At 52.5% G+C, this 18,686-nt stretch overlaps 1 protein-coding gene across 9 annotated transcripts in view; it reads left to right on the top strand.

Moving 5' to 3' along the window:
* DAB2IP (DAB2 interacting protein) overlaps positions 1-17,657 on the top strand; it is a 156,911-nt gene extending 139,254 nt beyond the window's left edge. For 6 of the 9 annotated variants that reach the window (XM_036393687.2, XM_036393689.2, XM_036393692.2 and 3 more), the window contains 8 exons: positions 646-882; positions 2,353-2,554; positions 2,717-2,895; positions 4,024-4,897; positions 7,034-7,186; positions 10,024-10,226; positions 10,807-10,894; positions 12,394-17,657. In XM_036393687.2, the coding sequence (XP_036249580.1) occupies positions 646-882; positions 2,353-2,554; positions 2,717-2,895; positions 4,024-4,897; positions 7,034-7,186; positions 10,024-10,226; positions 10,807-10,894; positions 12,394-12,561 (2,104 nt within the window). In that variant the 3' untranslated portion in view covers positions 12,562-17,657. The remainder of the gene's footprint in view (positions 1-645; positions 883-2,352; positions 2,555-2,716; positions 2,896-4,023; positions 4,898-7,033; positions 7,187-10,023; positions 10,227-10,806; positions 10,895-12,393) is intronic. The other 3 variants (XM_036393691.1, XM_036393690.1, XM_036393693.2) reach the window with 3 other exon arrangements.
* The last annotated feature ends 1,029 nt before the right edge of the window (positions 17,658-18,686 follow it).

The raw sequence follows: 18,686 nt of genomic DNA on the forward strand, positions 1-18,686 counted from the left end.
GGGACACTGGGACCAGTGGCCAGCCCAGTGCCAGCCTGCTTCTGGGTGGGAGTCTGCAGCTGAATAAATAACACATGCTGGGAACAGGATGAGGTGGGAGCAGGGAGCTGGGAAGGGCCGAGCAGGAACAGGCAGCAGCTCTCCAGAGATAAGGGCTGCTGCAGTGAGCGTCTGCTGGCCCCCAGGGAATTCTGGCATCCGGGAAAGGCAGGCTGAGGTCTGTGCAGCTACAAGGCTGGAGTAACTCCGGCGGGGCTCTGTGTTTGTACTAGGCACAGTGGGATTTGATCCAGGTGCTTGAACAGGAGTATTACAGTTTGCACAGCCCCCCCTGCAAGCTCCAGCTGTGCCAGAGATTACAGTGCTGCTGGTGATTCTTTAGGAGATGCTCTCCTTGCTGGCTAAGCTTCCTCCAGCTCAGAGTACCCCCATGGCACAGCCACTGAGTGCTGAAGAGCTTCTGTGCACAGTTTGTTTCATATCCCAGTCTTCCCAGTTTTCTGGGATCTTGGCATCCAGCATAAGGTCCAATAGAAGCTGCTTCTCTCACAACTTCACAAAGCAGCTTTGCTTTCTCCCCTAGGTGGTTTGAGACTCCTGATGCTCCAACCCTGACAGACACTGCCTGTCCTTGTGTCATTTCAGCGTCTTCCCGAGAGAGCTCAAAGAAGTTTTTGCCTCGTGGAGACAGGAGTGCAGCAACCGAGGCCGCCCCGACATCAGCGAGCGGCTGATCAGCGCCTCCCTGTTCCTGCGCTTCCTGTGCCCGGCCATCATGTCCCCGTCCCTGTTCAGCCTGCTGCAGGAGTACCCCGATGACCGCACCGCGCGCACTTTGACCCTCATCGCCAAGGTCACCCAGAACCTCGCCAACTTTGCCAAGTAAGCCAGGCTGTGGGCAGGGCAGGGCTGGGCAGGGACAGAACCTCCGGGTGCGTGGGCAGAGCACGGCGCCAGCACAGAGTCCCACACTTGGCCACTCCTTTCCTCGCTGGAAAGGGCCTGTTTGCTTCCTGTTGGCTTTTTCCCCACATCTCTCTGGGACTTGTTCCCTCGCTGTCAGGTCAGGGAGATCATTCAAGTTTCCAAAACAGGACATGTTTTATGAGCAGGAAAACAGGCTGTTTTGACCACATGGACAAGCAGCGGGTGGCACTGGGGACTTTGTCCTGTGATGTCCTGCAGATGCAGGACCAGAACCTGATCAGCAGTAGTGATGTGCTCGGCTCAGGAACTGTTCCCTCCCTCCTTTGAGCTCTGGGACCTTCCCTGCTATTAAAATGCAGCTGATTGAACTGGGAAGGCCTGAGAACACAGACACCATCAATTTCTAACTAAGCCCATTGGTTTGATGGAAACAAAGCGAGAGATTTCTGAAAATCTTTCCACTGGCTGTAGCTCTGAGCTACTTATCCTGAGCTCTGATAACAAAATGATGAGCTTTCTGAAACATGAATGGACAGTTTCTATCTAAAGCTCCTTAGATCTGGAAACTGGCTTAGTGCTCACACTCAGAGTCAGCAACGCACAGATGCGCCTGCAGACACCGGCAGGAGATGTACAAGTGTGTTACACTAGATGACAGAAATTCTCTGTATTCCTGACCAATCCCTAACTAAAGGGTTTTCATATTTCCAGCACTTTGCAGGAAAGGCTCTTTAACTAAGCTGACACTAGTCAAGCTGAAGTGATCAAGCCAAGCTGTCCTGTGCATGGCACTGGGCCAAGCCTGTCCCATGGAACCGCTGGCACAGCACCAGCTGCTGCCAGGACAGTCCAACCATGAGGCCCTCCCTGTTGTGCTCTAAATCAGACAAAATACTGAGGGTGAAGAGCTTGGAGGACAGAAGGAGGTGGCAGGAAGCCTGAGGGGACAATGGGGCTGACCCAGCTGCAGGGGGGGCTCTACAGGGTGATCCCAGAGCAGTTGTGCTGGCATTGCTGGAGAGTGCAGGGTTCCTGCCCCCGTCTGTCACTGGGCTCCAGTCAGCTGAGGGTGATTGCTGTGACAGCATCTTGATTTCCAGTGACAGGTCCTGTTTCTGGAGGCTGTGCCCTGACCCAGCAGCCAGACACTGGGTCACCAAGAACTCCTTTGTTTCTCCTGCTTTCACCTTTGTTCCTGATGTGCAGATCCCAGACCTGATGAGGGCTTAGCTGGATCAGGTGGGGGTTAATTTTGGTTCCACGGTCAGTGAGGTGTCCCAGGTGCCTGCTCACAGCCCAGGGATCCCAAAGGCTTGGAAGGGTTGAGATGCCAGAGGAGAGTTCTTAGCTGCATTGTACCTCCCCTTTCCATGGACTGCAGTTTTTTTCCTGATTTAGCTGAAATCTGTGTTGCTCTCTCAATAGGTTTGGCAGCAAAGAGGAATACATGTCCTTTATGAATCAGTTCCTGGAACATGAATGGACTAACATGCAGAGATTTCTCCTGGAGATTTCCAATCCTGAAACCATCTCAAACACAGCTGGCTTTGAGGGCTACATTGACCTGGGCCGGGAACTGTCCACGTTGCACTCACTACTCTGGGAAGTCATTTCCCAACTGGAGCAGGTATCCAGGGGATGGCAGGGACAGCTTTGGGGGCGGGAAACGATGGAGAAAATGTTGTTCATGTGATTCTCTGAAGAGACTCTCCAGCAACTGGCAAAGCTCATAGTTCTCTAGCAAAAAGCACAAGATGGTGGTGGTAATTGTTCTCTCTTTCCTGCCCAGGGCACTGCCACCAAACTGGGGCCTCTGCCCCGGATCCTGCGCGACGTCAACGCCGCTCTCAGTAACCCGGCCTGCGTGCAGGTGTCGGTCACGGCCGAGCACGCCGCCTCCACGCCCAGTGCTGGCAACAGCATCTCTGCAGGGCTGCAGAAAATGGTCATAGAGAATGACTTATCTGGGTAAGAGACCAGCGGGGCCTGGCCACACACCAGGGACACACGGAACAGTCAGGCAGGGACAGGCAGGACAGGGTGCAGCTGATCCACTGACCAGGCTCTCCCATTGCAGAAGTGGTGCTGCATGTAGTTCACTGCTGAGCAGTGATTCACAGACACTGTCACCTACATACTTTTTGGCCTGATTAAGTAAGGAGCTTCATTCATGCAGAGGATGAGGCTTTTGCAGACCTCTAATATTTCTGTTTGTGGAAAATGAAACGGAGCCCACACAAACGGAAAGCCTGTGCTAGTAAAATAGTTTGTAAGTGGAAACTGCATAATATTTAACAGTTTAATTAGGAATGAAAGGCAGCAATGGCACTGGACTTGCTCTAATCAGAGCTTTCATCTCTAGTGCCTCCCAGCATGAGGTGCAATTATTTAAATCCAATGCTATGGAGGATCTCTGACAATACGCTTCCCCCCCAATACTTGCTTACAATGCACCATCTTTGATCAGCAGAATATTCACATGAAGCTACTGCAAAGCTCTTTCTTCCTATCCCCAAGAAATCAATATTGCATGAATGTGCATTGCAGCAGGAGTGGGGGAATAACCTTCAGCTGCCAGGCTTGAGCTCTGCTGTGTGAGCACTCACTGACCTGGGAGGCCTGGTGTGGACCCGGCCCCCACAGTGTTCTGTGCTGTCCAAATCCTTGCCAGTGTGCCCACAGAGCTTGCTGCCCAGGTACAGAGCAGGCACATGGGACTGGCATGGAGACAGCCTTTGGGAGCAGGAAGGGTGACATGCACTGACCCAGAGCAGAGCAGCCCCCAGGAGTGTGTCCCTGAGCCTCATGACAGTGCAGTGCCCTGTGTGCACACACTGCCCTCACTCACCTGCCCGTTCCCAGGCCAGCCCGGGGCTCCACAGCACCCTCCCCACTCCTCACGCTGTCCCTGGCTGAGCCAGCCCTGTTCCTGCTCCTGTCAGGGCTGGGTCCTGTCCCTGTCCCCATTCCTGTCCCACACAGCTGCGCCACCCTGATTTCTGAGTGATTTCGTTTTCCTGCTCCGGTGGAGCATTCACAACTCTTCTTTTTTGTTTTGTTTTCCTCTCCTCTTCTTACGCACTGACTTCCCCGCAGTCTGATAGATTTCACACGGTTACCATCTCCAACCCCTGAAAACAAGGACTTGTTTTTTGTCACAAGGTCTGCTGGGGCCCAGCCCTCGCCTGCCCGAAGCTCCAGTTACTCAGAGGCCAATGAGCCCGACGTGCAGATGTCTAATGGCAGCAAGAGTTTGTCCATGGTGGACTTGCAGGACAATCGGCTCTTGGACAGTGGGGCCAACGCGCCCGGCACAGCCGACTCGCTCAATGACAGTCAGTCGTCGCTGGGGCAGTTGCAGGGCGTTTGGAGCACACGGACTCAGCAGAACAGTGTGACGGGCATGGCCACCGTGCGCCGGGTGGGCCAGACCCCCACCACGCCGAGCGGCGAGAGCGCGCCCGGCCGGCCGCAGCTGCTGGCGCCGCTGTCCTTCCAGAACCCCGTGTACCAGATGGCCGCCGGGCTGCCGCTGTCCCCCCGCGGCCTGGGCGACTCCGGCTCCGAGTGCCACAGCTCGCTCAGCTCCCACAGCAACAGCGAGGAGCTGACGGCCAACAAGCACGGCTTCGCCGGCCCCGCCGCCGGCGAGGACTTCTCGCGCCGGCCGGGGGAGCTGGCCCGGCGGCAGCTGTCGCTGACCGAGAAGGGCGGCCAGCCCACGATGCCGCGGCAGAACAGCGCGGGGCCGCAGCGCCGCATCGACCAGCCGCCCCCGCCGCCCCCGCCCGTCACCCGCGGCCGCACGCCGCCCTCCCTGCTGAACACGGTGCAGTACCAGCGACCTTCCAGCGGCAGCATGATGTCCTCATCGCCCGACTGGCCCGGCAGCGGGGCGCGGCTCCGGCAGCAGTCCTCCTCCTCCAAAGGTGACAGCCCCGAGATGAAGCAGCGCACGATGCACAAACAGGTGAGTTCGGGCTGTCTGGGCCCTGGCACTGAAGGGGCCAGGTGGGGTTAGCCCGTGGAGATTGCTGCCATGGGAGGGGATGTGGCTCTGAACTGCCACATCAGTGCCAACCCCATAGTGGCATCACATGTGGGGATGTACCTCAGCTCTGGCACCTCTGGCCTGAGACAGAGGCCCTCCAGGGACAGGAACACAGAGCAGCGTCCACTCCCAGTGTCCCTCTGTCACACTGGAGCGTGATGGTGGTAGGTGGCAGAGGCTCGAGGGCAGTGGCAGCCACGCCGCTGTCCTGTGCTACCATCTTGTCACTGCTTTGCCTGTCCATGCCCAGGCTCTCATCCCATGCCATAGCCAACCCCGCGCCATCCCCCAGGCTTGGAACAGACCTTGATCTCCTGTAACTGAGAGCCTCCCATAGGAGCGGGGAGGAAGGAGCCCAGAGCGACATTCCTGCTGTGCAGAGCTCTGCAGTGATCCTAGTCCCAAACCATGTGCTGGGCTGCACAGAATTCCATCCCACTGTCCCTGGAGGTAAAATGGAAGGCAGTAGGTCACAGGCCTAAGGCCCTCTGGATGTCCTGCCATGGACAAATGGTTTTTATAGTGCTCATTTATTCACTCTGCATTTCAAAACCAGCCCTACAGAACATTATCACAGTAAGACCTCTGTGCCTAAAGAAGAGTTGTAAAAGAAAAGCAAACACGGAGACTGGACAAGCAGCAAGAGCCCACTGCACGCAGACCCTGAGTTAGCTCAGGCCCTTCTCCAGCCCTCAGTGTTGCTGTGTGTGCCTCTCCCACAGAGCAGCTGTGGAGCCTGGTCAGTGCTGCCCACAGAAGCTGTTCGTGCTCCCATCCAGGGCCACTCCGTGATTCCGGAATCGATCTGTAAGCGCTGGCATTAGCAGCGCTGTGCAGCAGCCTTTGTGTAACACAATCAATGCTCGTTAGGGACAGAGGGCACAGAGCTGTGCAAGGAGCAGAGGCCTGGGTGTAGCAGGCTTTCTTCCAGAAACACAAGGATTCTCCAGGTGGCCATCAGAAAGCTCTGGCCAGGTTCTCTTCACAGAAGATTCCTCCACCCACGCCTGTGGTCCTCTCGAAGTTTCTCTTCAGACCTGAAGTCTCAGAATGCCTCTCCCACCCTCACTCTGCACGTTTTATTTACATGTCAGCAGCATGAGGATTTGTAGCCAGCAATGCTCATGAGCCAAGTCTGATGCTTCTGATTCATAATTCTGGAGGTAGAAGACCAGACTGGAAGATGGCATGGGAAAGCCCCTGACCCCAATGAGGAAATGAAACCAGTGCCCACTCCTTCTGACACAGAACCTCCTGTTCTGCTGCCTGACAGTGACTGGGTTTCTCTATCCAGAGGCTGGAATGAAGGAGAAAGTTTCTGACATTTCTGATTTGTTAACTTGAATTCTCAAGTCATTAACTTGAATGACCAAGTCATGCAGATCCCATGTGTTCATCTCACTGTTTACTGCAGCTTATAACAAGGCAGGATGGAAGGGAAATAGCTGAAGAGTGACTTCCTTGTATTGTGCTTGGAAAATATTTAGGCAGTGCCACTGGCAGTCCCTGCCCAGGCAGGCCAGGACTGAAAGGCAGCAGATGTGACTGTAGCTCACTGACCATGGAACATCACTAGTAAGTGATACTGAGCATTTAGACCTCTTCAGCATCCTTAGTGTAGCCTCAGCTGAAAAGAAACTTTACTTCTCCAAGAAGGCACCTGCACGGTCATAAGGAGAGCTTCAGTTTTCAGATCTTGTTTTATGCAATCCATGGAAGCAAAGATGGCTCATAACAAGATGAAGACTTGAGAGAACTCTGCTCGTGGAGTGAAAAAACCACATCCAGTCACTCTGCTCACCTGCAGGATCTGCTCAGACACCAGGGCCATGACTTGGAGCAGGTTCCACTGCTTGACCCAAAATAATGTCCACCTGCAGAACAGGAGTTGTTCCTGCTCCAGCTCCAGCTGCTCTGGTAGCTCAGCCTGGCTCGTTGCTGTCTGAGCAGCATGGGAGAGGGTCTGCTTGGAAGGAAACTCTCTCTCTCCAGCTTCATGACCATTTGTGTTACAGGTTTTTCTTTTGTCATGGTTGTATCATTGTTTCATTGTAGGCCCCTTCTCCTGTGAACCCCAATGCCCTGGACCGCACTGCTGCTTGGCTTTTGAATATGAACATGCAGTTTTTAGAAGATGAAAGCATTGACCCAGATTCCAAGCACAGGGATAAGCTCAGGAATAAGGACGAGCTCAGCCAAGCAGAAAAGGTAAAACCTGATTGGATTGAAACAAGTTTCTGAATAGAGAGAGGATTTCCTTGAATGTTATCCCCTGAGCACCCTGGGGAGAAGGTGGGCTGTGTGCAGGTCCCTGCACAGCAGAGAGGGGCCAGGTTGCTCCCTGTCCTACTCGGCCTCCCAGGGAACTTGTGGGGAACGTTTGGGAGGCTTTCACACACTCAGTGACTGGAATCACCTTCTGATGAAAGCAAGTAAGAAACACAGGAGCCAGGAATCAAATGCTGATGCTGCCCTGAAACAAACTCTGCAGCCAGCCACTGCCTCTTACTCTCCCCATTCCAACTCACCCAGCTTCTGGGAAGAAAGCTTAAAAAGGGGATTAAGCACCCCTGTAACAGAGGTGGAGCAAGGCACAGGCAGCCTCCTGCCTCACAACAGGGACATGGAGCAGGAAGCAGCTTCCATGTCAAAAAGCTGTTCACAGACCTAAAAATTAAGTCCAAATTTTGGTCTCAGAGACAGCACAGGTGCCTGGGGTGACTTTGTGGCACTTCCACAGGCTTATGGCAGTGTCGCACACATCAGGACCTGGCCAGTCAGGTCTGCCAGGAAGCTGTGTGCAGAGTATCCAGTCTCAGCCCCTGGGCCCACAGAGGCTCTGTGCCTCTGAAGCAGAGGGGTGCTGCTCCCTTCCCCTCCTTCCTGGGCAAGTCTGGGGTGGGAGAAGCTGGGAAGAGACAAAGTAGGCCTGGCTAGGATGAAAAAGAAGGATAAAAATGAGGATCCAACAGTCACAACCTTGGAAAATCCCATCTTTGCTGATTGCCGCTTCTGCAAGGGTCTTTCTCAGCAGCCTGGCTCTGCCAGGATTGTGGCAGTTGAGCATCAGTAGCATTTGGGATGTTTCCTCAATATGCTTCTCTTGTATCACAGCAGCACTGCAGACTTCATCCTTCCCTCAGCCCCTGTCCTGTTTCCCAGCACAGACACATATCTGGCTTTGTTCCAATAGCCTTCCCGTGCTCATTCTGCTGTGCTGTGTCATTTGGGGGCTGTCACCTCTTAAACCCAAGGAAAATGCTGAGGGCAGATGTTGTAGGAGCCAGGAGGTCCAAGGCAGCAGCTCCCAGCTGCCCCAGGAAGATCAGGGCAGTTTTGTGGGTTCAGCCCATCCTGGCTGGGCACAGTGGTGGGGTTCCAAACTCTGATGGCACTGCAACATCCCAGTGCCTGCCCCAAGCCCAGCAGGAGCCCCAGCCCAGGCTGTCTCATTGCCATGCAGCATCTTTCCTTACTCTGCTGTCCCATCAGTCACTGACATTCAAGATCACCATTAGCATAACCTCTCTCCCCATTACTGTAAGACCTGAATGGTAACTGAGAATGAGACAAGTGTTCTAGAGACAGGAGCGACTCCTTCGGGCTCTGAGGCCTCTCCTGCTCTCCTCTGAGCTCACTTACGCTGCTCCTATTTTAAGGCTAGGGTAGGTATTTAATCTTTCCTGTTCAAGCTACTCCCTGCTGTCTGACTTTAGTGCTACTGTGCAGCTTTGTTCCCTCATTGCTTCAGGTTCCGTGTGCAAACCCCGCCATTCCTGTGCTGCAGTAAGAGCTTTGCTAAAGGAAAACCGCCTCGCTCCAGTACTTTTGCAGTTCAGGAAACCATCAGCTTCCTAAGTTTTCAGTCCTTGGGAGCTGCAGTTATTTTTGAGTGGAGTGCTGGTCAGTCCCCAGCAGCAGCCTGGCTGCCCTCCCCTCTCCCTAGGGCTGGTCTGGAGGCCAGGAGGACTCAGACGTGGGACATGACCCAGCCCATCATTGCAGTGCCTACCCAGGTATGATGGCCAAAGGGGAAAGGCCAAGTCAAGACACAACAGAGTGCACTTCTCTCAGTTCATTAATAACACTTGTAGCTTTAACAGCCTTCATGACTCAGATGGAAGCCTTTTTCCTGTATCTGACTTTAAAAGCAGCATGCCACATTATCAGCTGCATGTTAATTATTCTGAAGTTATTCCAGTTGAGATGCTTTTTTAAAAGGCTATGTCCAAATATAATTTTTGGAAATTAAAGCAGTTTTCTTGTGCACACACTCACTGGATTTTCCTTTAGCAAAGCAAGTTTACTGAATGCTGTGCTGCTGCAATAGCTGAACCCAGTTTTACCGAGTTCAAAAGCTCTTAATTTTTTAAATTGCTTTATGTAATTCTGCTGCTGATTTATAGCTTCACCCAAATGAACAGTACAACTGTGGGGTCTTGGCTTCATGCAGCGGCTCTTCTTGGACTGAACCCTGGTTTGATATCTGAGTTAAATGCTGGGTCCCAAAAGGCAGCAGTGCTCTGTGCCCTGCTCAGCCGGCGCGGTGCCCTCGGCTCGATGAAGGGTGCTGAGACAGCAGTGTCCTGCATTTGTCACTGCCCTCGTGTGTGGCGCCCAGCGTGCCCAAAGCCCCCCCATTTACTGCTGCAGACTGAAGAGCTCCTGCACGAACCCCAAATCCCACGCTGCAGCCTCCCTGCCTGTGCGAGCCCCGCGCTGTCAGTGTGAGAAGCTGCCCGCCGCCTTTGCCAGGCCCGCTCTAACCTGCATTTCCCCTGTGAAATGCCAGACTCTGCTAACAGCCCACTCTGTGCACCTGCCAGCGACCTGCCCGCCCCGCGGACCCGGCATCGCCCCTGGCGCCGCGGAGGAGACGGAAGAGGAGGTGTCGGCAGCGGGGTTGTCTGATCCGGGTTTGCAGCTATAGTCTGATACAAGGAGAGGGGCTGAGCGGGCTTGGGGGAAAGCCTGGCGAGGGCAAACCCTACGAGGTAACGTGCCACGTGTGTTTTCTCCTCCTGTGTCTGTCCCTGCGCGCTCAGTACCAGCAGGACCTGGTGGTGCTGCAGGACAAGCTCCGCATCTCCAACAAGAAGCTGGAGGAATATGAGACTCGCTTCAAATGCCAGGAGGAGACCACGCAGAAGCTGGTGCTGGAGTACCAGGCCAGGCTGGAGGAGAGCGAGGAGCGGCTCCGGAGGCAGCAGGAGGATAAGGAGATCCAGATGAAGGGCATCATCAGCAGGTACAGGGAGATGGGAGTGCTGGGGATGGCAGTAAGGCAGGGCAGCCTGCCTGGCATTAGAGCTCACCCCTTCTCAGGAGAAAAAGGATTCTTTGGAGTTGCAGGCAGGTTTCACATATGGGTTTTCCCCTCAGTGTTACCTGGGACAAGGAAAACCCTGATGTTCTCCTGTTGCGCAAGGGCAGAAATTCAGGAGGGGAGAGTTTGGAGGCTCTGGCAGGCTTGTTCTGTTCATATAGCTATGGCTCTCACCACCATCTCTTACCTGTAACTCTAAATTCCTTTCTCCCACCCAGTGGGAAGTGGTTTACAGTGGTCCAGGGCTGTTTCAGTGCAGCAGGTTTCACCTTTACCTGAGCCAAGCCCACTTAGTGCTTTCAGTCAGCCCTCACCACTGGGTCAGCCTTTGCTGTGCTGTCAGTTCAGCTTTGGGGCACCCTGCTAGACAGAGCTCCAGGGAAGAGTAAGAGCCAAGAAAAAAAGCTTGGTTTGTGGGTAAGAGGAGGCAGAGTGTGAGTGTAATACCTGGGTTTAGCAGAGCTCAGCCAATGTAATTTTTTCTTGTGTGCTCGGCTCCCAGACTGATGTCGGTTGAGGAGGAGTTAAAGAAGGACCACGCTGAAATGCAGGCTGCTGTGGATTCCAAGCAGAAGATTATTGATGCACAGGTGAGTGCCCCGTGCCAAAGGCTGCTGCAGTTTGCAGGGTGGGTTTGCCAGCACACAGTGCCCCCCCTGCAGCAGTGCCAGCCCATGGTGAGACTGTGTGGGTGAGTCAGCACCAAGCTGCAGGCAGGGCCAGGGCAGCTGCAGCAGGACACAGTGACTGTCACAGCTGTGTGCAGCCTTGGAGCATGGCACAGAGGGTGTGGGGTGGTAGACTGGGGAGGGATCGTGCCCACAACTTAGTCAGTGAAAGGATCACATCCCCTGAAGCATTGCTTGGTGCTTCATGTCCCAGTAATGCCCGGATCATCAGAACCTGGACACAAGGAACACACAGCCGGATTGGGCTGGATTGGGAAGCTGAGTTACTGCAATCAGTTACAGTGGAAGAGGAGCATCACATGATGGATGCAAAACACTGTGCTTGGAAAAGAGAATATAAAAATACAGCCCATAAACTTCTAGGTTGTCCAACAGAGACCACCATGTCCTCACCAACCAGGCCTCCCTACAGCTTGTGGCTTAGAAGTGATAGTATATTCTGGCCTTACACTTAACAACCCTATTGATCACTACGCAGGACTAATTCACTGCATAGCTAATTTAAAAGGAGACAGTAGTAACTTTGTAAAACAAACCCCAGCTTTTCTGGGGAGCGATTTGTTCAAAGCTGCTAAATCATCCATCCTATTCTGTTCCTCGCTCCAGAAGAACCATGCATACCCAGGGTTGTCCCTCAGGTGTCAGTGGTAGTACCTGCAGCCTCCCAGCAGCTCTGGGACTTCCTCCTGTCCCCTGCACCTCGGGGGGGTACATGTGAGGTTCTGACCCTGCCCCTGCACGCTCTCTGCTCCTCTCTTTCGGTCACCTCAGGCTGTACACGTGTTGGACGTGTTCATTGCTGGACTTTCAGAGTTACACACAAGCAACTGCTCTGTCCCTGAGCTGGTTCTGTTCCTCTGCTTGTGGCAGTCACAGGAAGATGACATTTGTTCAGTGTCACAAAGAACAGGAGTGGCAGAATCAGGCTGCAACATGCAAGCTCTTGCTCCATGCTTACAATGCTGTAATCAGTGAGAGCTGCCATTAAAGACAGCCTGGCAGGCTACAAGTCATTTAAACTATTAATTTATACTAATTAAATACTGACAGGAATAACTATCTTGGGAGAGTTTGGGTTTAGAAATGGAATCCTACCATCTTTTGTAACAACTGAGTTAGAACAAACAGTACAATGTATAACTGAATAATTAGAGCAACTGTGTTACCTCCATTTTCATCAGGATCCTAAAATAAATGTAGCTCACATTGCACAGGCGGGGGATATTTGTAGCCTGCAGATTTCAAAAAGTGCTGTGTAGCATTTAAAATCCCCCGCCCAGGAATGCCAAAGAGAAAGGTCCTGGTCCAAAAGGCCTCTGGGTCACTGTCTTGGGCTGACGTCCCAGAGGGACAGGGCTCGTTCCTCTCCACTGATCATGCCCTCTGCTGTTTGCTTGCAGGAGAAACGCATTGCTTCCCTGGATGCTGCCAACGCACGGCTAATGAGTGCCCTTACTCAGCTGAAAGAGAGGTACAGCATGCAGACACGTAATGGGATCTCCCCCACAAACCCAACTAAATTGCAGATTACAGAGAATGGAGAATTCAGAAACAGCAGTAATTGTTAACGCGCGGAGGGCGCTGCCGCAGGAGAGGCCTGGCCGGAGGGACCGTGCGCAGCAGGCGTGAGCCGCGGCTTCAGAGAACGGCTGCTCCCCGAGCACCAGCTCCTTACTGCGGACGGCGCCGACTGACCCTGCTGGGAGATGTCCTGCCAGCACTTTGAGGGACGGGAATGTCGAGTGTGAGATGAGTGGCATAAGGAAATAACATATATTTGAGAATCGCTGTCACTGTTGGATTTGAGTCAGTGTTTAATGTTCAAACAAAAGTAACCTTTTCCTTCTAAACTGCCCAAAGGATATGCCTCACCCCTCCCAGCAAGGAGTAACATCCTTGTCATGCAGTAAGCGAAATAAAGGGAGCTGGGCAGAGCCTGCAGCAGGCAGGGGCCCAGTAAGTCCAGTTCAAGTGTGCTGCTGGATGTAGCGTCCGAGGGACGGCAGCAAAGCCTGGCCCGCTCCTCCTGTGACTCCCCCTGGAGCACAGCCCTCCCAAAGTGAACCCCAGCCGAGCCCAGCATCCTTCCTGGGAGCTTTTGTGAGGCCGCTGACTTTCACAGCATCCACAGGGCTTTCATGCAGCTAATTAGTGTTTAATTAACTCCGCCCATGCAGGGAGCACAGTGCAGATGGAAGGTCAGGGCGGTGTGGCGGCCAAAGGGGTGCTGTGTGGGGAGCCTCGGTGGCAGGGGGGCTGGACTGGTGCTGCTGGGGGTCCCTGGGCAGCCCAGGGGCATAGAGCAAGGCCAAGGCTGTGGCACAGGAGTGGAGGGAGGAGCTGGCACCTGGTGAACGGCAACTCGATTCCTTTGGACAGCTTCTGCTCTCTCACAAATAAAGGGGAAGAGTTTTGTAAGCAATAGCCCCAGGCATTGTCCCACGCACACTTCCTGCCACAGAATAAAGTGAATGTTGCCTGAGCTTGGTCCCTTAGCTGTGATTGAGGGACAGGGGCTGGATTTGCTGGTGCCTGTTGTGGTAGAGGGGAGCGAGGGGGCTACGTGGAGTGGCAGCTTCCTGCTTGATCAAGGGTTCATTGTGGGGATGGAATGCTCTGTGCTGAGAGTTTTACTATTTCTGGGGAGAAAAACAGACAAAGAAACAAGAAAAAGCCCTGAAGAACCATGAAGATCGGTAATTGTATTTCTTTTCTTTCACAGTATGCATTAGAAAAAAAAAGATCCCATTTTCTGGAATACTGTCCTCTTTAAATTGGGAATGAGCACTGCATGGAAATTAACCGGCTTGAAGAATGTAAAACATGGTCATAAGGGAGTAACCACCAAGAACAGCAGCCACCACCGAAAGGCCCCTTGTCAGGAGCACTGTGCAGGCATAAGCCAGGATTAGACTTTCCCAGCTTCGGCACAGACACGTTGAGCTCAGCTGGGCGCCCCTTCACGGGGGCTGTGCCGCTGACCTGCCGCCACGGTGTGCTCGTGGGTTTGTGCTTCTTGCAGTTAGCCCTTCACAAGTCCCACTCTCAGAGCAGGTCCCTCGTACCGAGAGCCAGAGGTTTCTCTGAGACACGGACAGTGTACAGTGTACAGGACATCTGCCTATGCTCCCTCTAAAGGTTAACACACTGCTCAACGCCTGTCCTAGCTCCTGCTGCCATGTGTAAATGTACAGCCCAAGGGAATAGGACGTTCCCTGAGCTCTGCTCTGCTTAGGTACCGTCTCCAGCCTCACACTTCCCAGGCTGCCTGAGCAGGACACTTTGCCAGTAAGCTCTGCATTGCCGTGCTGCCCCGCAGCCGTAAGGCTCCTTAACAGCATTCTTCCTCATGCAATCGTTTGCAAAATTTAAGATGCTCTTTTTCCTACACGTTTTTCTGGTCCCTGGAAGCCCTGGGCCAAGCCCAGGAGGAGCGAACGTGTTGCACTGAGGTCTCCACACCCCGCCAACACCTGCCGAGGGGTGCAGCACACAGCAGACCCCAAACGGAGCTCCTCAGAGCAATGTCATAACTCAGTACTTATGGCAAGTACAGTCACCTTTGAATTTTGGAGACTAGCACAGATGGCTTTGAAGAATCTCACAAATCTGACAAGGTTACAACTGGAGAAAGACCCAGACAGGTTAGGAATATACAGGGTACTGTGAACCATTGGGTAATGTAGATTTACACCTGCCACTGTCTCAGAGTCAAATACCTAAGAACCCTGAAAAAAAAGACTATTTTAAATGCTTTTGCCCTAAGATGCCTGTTTAGAGCTGATTGTTTTGAATTCTAAGTATTTGTGTTGCGAGAGACTGGAGTTTTTCAAGACAGAAGTGACATAGAGGAATGGAAACGCTAACAGGGCATGGGGCGGGCGCCCCACCAGCGACGTTTCCATTCATACATGGAAGTAATTTCGGGAGCTGGAAAAAGAAACACCCACAAGCCAATTGTTTAGTGCTGAAGCTAAGCACAGTACATCTTAATCTTCTCAACCACAAGCCAAGGCACTGCTCCCTCCCCACCCTGATCTGTCACAAACTCCTGGTTCCCCTCAAACTTGCAAATTTCTGAACACATTGTTCTGCTGAAATAGCAGGAATGCTTAAATCCTTCCACTGCCAGTTATTAAAATCTTAAAAGTTCCAGTGCCAACACCTTCTGGAGTTGATGCTTAGTTTCCCAAGCCAGTACAAAAAGAAATTTAAATCAGGATGAAGTCTCGTTACAGTAGAGATTCCCCCCTGTTTTTTCCTGTTTCCTTTTCCTGCAACTGTCAACAACTGGACCTAACCATGACTCTCCCCTAAAAAGGTTTGGGGGCAGGTGTTCAGGCCCAGGCTCAGTTCTGTTCTTCAGTTTGTGTTTTTGTTATTTATAAGCTGTACATTTCTCCGTGTGTGTGCGTGTGAGTGAGTGCAGGAGCCCGCGTGTTCCCTGCCATGGCCTCGGAGCTGGTACCTGGCATAGCAATACCTGGATCCTGAGAGGTGCTGCAGCACCAGAGCAAACCACCACTGTCCCCAAGGTTTTGTGATTGGCTCCATTTCCTTCCTGGTTCTTGCGCTTTCTACAGTGAGAGGCTGTTCTAGTGCAAACTCGTCAAAGTGTAAACAAAGCAAAAACACACCAATTTTTATCTTAATACAAGTCTTAATATTTTTTTGTAAATGTTCTCAGTGTTTACTGTACCGTATCTATCTCACTAACAGTTGTATATAGTAACTTACTCCTGGTGCTGCTTATTCGGTCGGCATTTGGCTGTATCTCACTGCTGTGTTGGAGAGGTGGGCTCGGGCTGCCAAATCCAGATCCAGACCCATGTTCTGATTCCAGCCTCCTCCCTTGGGGATCTGAGGGAAGGCAGCAAAGCCATGGATCCAGATTTGTGGTGGGCCCACCTCAAAGATTCTGTTTTTAGAGTTTTGATTGGGGGTTTTGTTAAACTGTAGTGAACGCTCCTGAAAAAATGAGCGGGTTTGTGTGAAGGGGGATGAAAGAGACTGAGCGGTATCCCAAGGTCTCTGTGGACTGTAAGTATCATCATTTGGGACAGGGATTATGGCTTCAGTGCCAAAAGATGGGAGGGACCGCAGTCCTTCCCCATGCCCACTAATACTACACTGTAGTCACCAGCCCCTTCTGCACCAGTTTAAGCAAATCCTGCCGCCATCCAAAGAGTCCAGTGTCACTTTGCATTGTCATTTGAGTCTGGTTGGTTTTGTTTTCTGCTTTTGCAGCTGTAAAGCACTGATTGCACTGTGAGAACATGTGGAACCCTCTGGTCTGGGAGCCAGTCCCAGAGGTTGCTGCAAGGTTGCAGGACACAAGTTCTGCTACTATGAATACTCCTAAAGGGCAAAGGGACTTGCTGGACCTCAGTGAGGTGTCACAGGCTCTCTTAGGAAAGCAATCAGCAAGGAATCAATCATTCCCAAAGTTTAGATAGCTCATAAGCTTTTTCCTGTTCCTGATGTCCACACCCAGATGTAACAGAAAATGTGCTGAGGTCTGTTCTGTGATGGACAAGGAGAAAGAGGATTTCCAGTCACAGATGGCAGATGCATTGATGTGTTCAGCCAGGACAGCCACAGGCTGTGGCCCAGGGGTCTGATCTGAAAGGGGCTCATTTGCCCAGCAATCCCAGGGCAGGGGGAGCAGCCTTGGGCCGAGGCCGTTCTGACAGCAGCCTGTGACCAGTGGGTCCAGCAGCTCCACCACAGTCCCTGCCCTGTCCCTCACACAGCTCTGCCTGGACAGTACAAAGCAAAAGTCCAAAGGAAACACCTGTGGCACTGTTCCTAGGTGGACACTCTGTCCTTCCCACCTGCAGTGACTGCTGGGGTCACTTCCTCCCCAAGCTTTGTGTTCAAAGCAATCCAGGCTGGCCAGGACTGGGAGCTGGTGTGGGCCACGGCCTCAGGGCCACCAGGAGCTCCCTTCAGTGGCCACAGGAAGGGACAGTCCCCGCCCATCCCCAGGCAGCCTCTGAGCCTCAGGGCCGTTCAGAGGAGACTGCTCAGCCAGAAGGCACAGACAGTGGCGCCTGCCCTGCTCTGACCCCACACAGACAAACTTCTGCCTTTTCCTTCTCCCTTGGGGAAAATCACCCGTGGGAGAGAGGGAGGACAACAGCAGCATGAGAACATGCAGCTCATGGGCTGTCCAAACCAAATCCAATCCTGAGGGCGTTGCACAACATCCAGAAACAACCATGCTTCTGAAAAGGGTGTCACGTTCAAGCATTGACTTTCACAGATCACCTGAGCTGTGACATTGCTGTAAATGCCATGTGGCTCTGCATCAGCTACCAGTACCCCAGAGTGCAGCCTCCATGTTCACATATTCCTTTATCATACATCACTGTGTCTTAAGATATACCTCTCTCTGTATATCTGCTTAGGCTGATACTTGTTCCTGATAAGCAGTCGCTATGTTTTATATCCTCTTATAAAGAAAAACAAATCTTCTTTTGTAAGTATGTTTAAAAAACAAAAATGCAAAGTGGAAGTGTTTGCTGAATCTCCTTCAGCTCCTTTTAAACTATGTAATAATGTACAGAGAAAGTTGTTGGTGTTCAAAGAAATGATGTGGCTGTGCAATTTATGTACATTTGCAATTAGAAATATTAAAGATTTATTTAGATATTTTACATAAGTGCTCCAGCACCTCTACTCAGTCATTTCCAGCTTTTAGAGCATCCTGGTACATGCCACATGCACACACAAACCTGTCTTATTTGCCTTCCCAAAGAGATCACTGAAATTTGCTCCCAGTAGAATTTTAGCCCTAACTCCACCACTTTGCCTTCACTTGTTTGGGGGGTGTGACAGCCAGGCCTGCTCCTGTCCCCACCAGTCCTTACAAACCACCCTTCTGCCTTCAGTAAAAGAAAACTTGGAGGAAAGTCATTAAAACCCTGGGCAGCATCAGCACCTCTGCCTCATTAACATAATCTTAATTAGCTCCTCCGGGAGAGGTGGAAGTCAGGCTGGCTTCATCGAAATGAGTGGGGATGTGGAGAGTACCTGTGGCTATTCCTGTGCTCAGCAGGGCTGGAGCCGGGCTGGGCACTGGGCTCCTCCCGTTCCTGTCTGGAACCGGCCCCTGCCCAGGGAGGGAAGCCAAAACCCACCCAGGCCAAAATCCTCTCTCAGGGCTCTGCCATTCCTCTCAACACTGTTGATTTTGAAGGCTGAGAGAAAGAAAAATGGAGCCCTGGAAACACAGAAGCTCCGAGAATGCTGCAAGGAAGGATTAGTCAAAACCACCTTGACTTGAATAAAACCTCCTTAGCGGCTGTTCGGCTTCATTAGAGCAGAGCTGAATTCTCAGCCGAAAACACCCAGAACGTCTCTGTGCTCTTGACAGCTCTCAGCACCTGCGGCTCCGCAGCCCGGCTGCAGCCGCTCCCATGGGCCCCGGCAGACGGGCAGGGCTGGGAGGAGTGAGACTGGAATTGCAGATCAGCAGCCAGAACAGCCACGGGAATACGGGGCTGGGAGGCTGGGGAGTGCAGATGTGTTTGCTTGAGCTTTTTAATCTGGAGAGTCATTTTAGCACAAGACTCATCAGCAATAATGATGTTCCAGTAATTGCACCCGTACAAGTACAGGGTTTGTTCAGTTCAGTAAGTGAGAGTCACCAGCCCGTGAGCTGCTCCTGGTGCCAGGCAGCATCTCAGGC

Source organism: Molothrus ater, chromosome 20 (genome assembly GCF_012460135.2).
Source record: "Molothrus ater isolate BHLD 08-10-18 breed brown headed cowbird chromosome 20, BPBGC_Mater_1.1, whole genome shotgun sequence".
Taxonomy (NCBI): Eukaryota; Metazoa; Chordata; class Aves; order Passeriformes; family Icteridae; genus Molothrus; species Molothrus ater.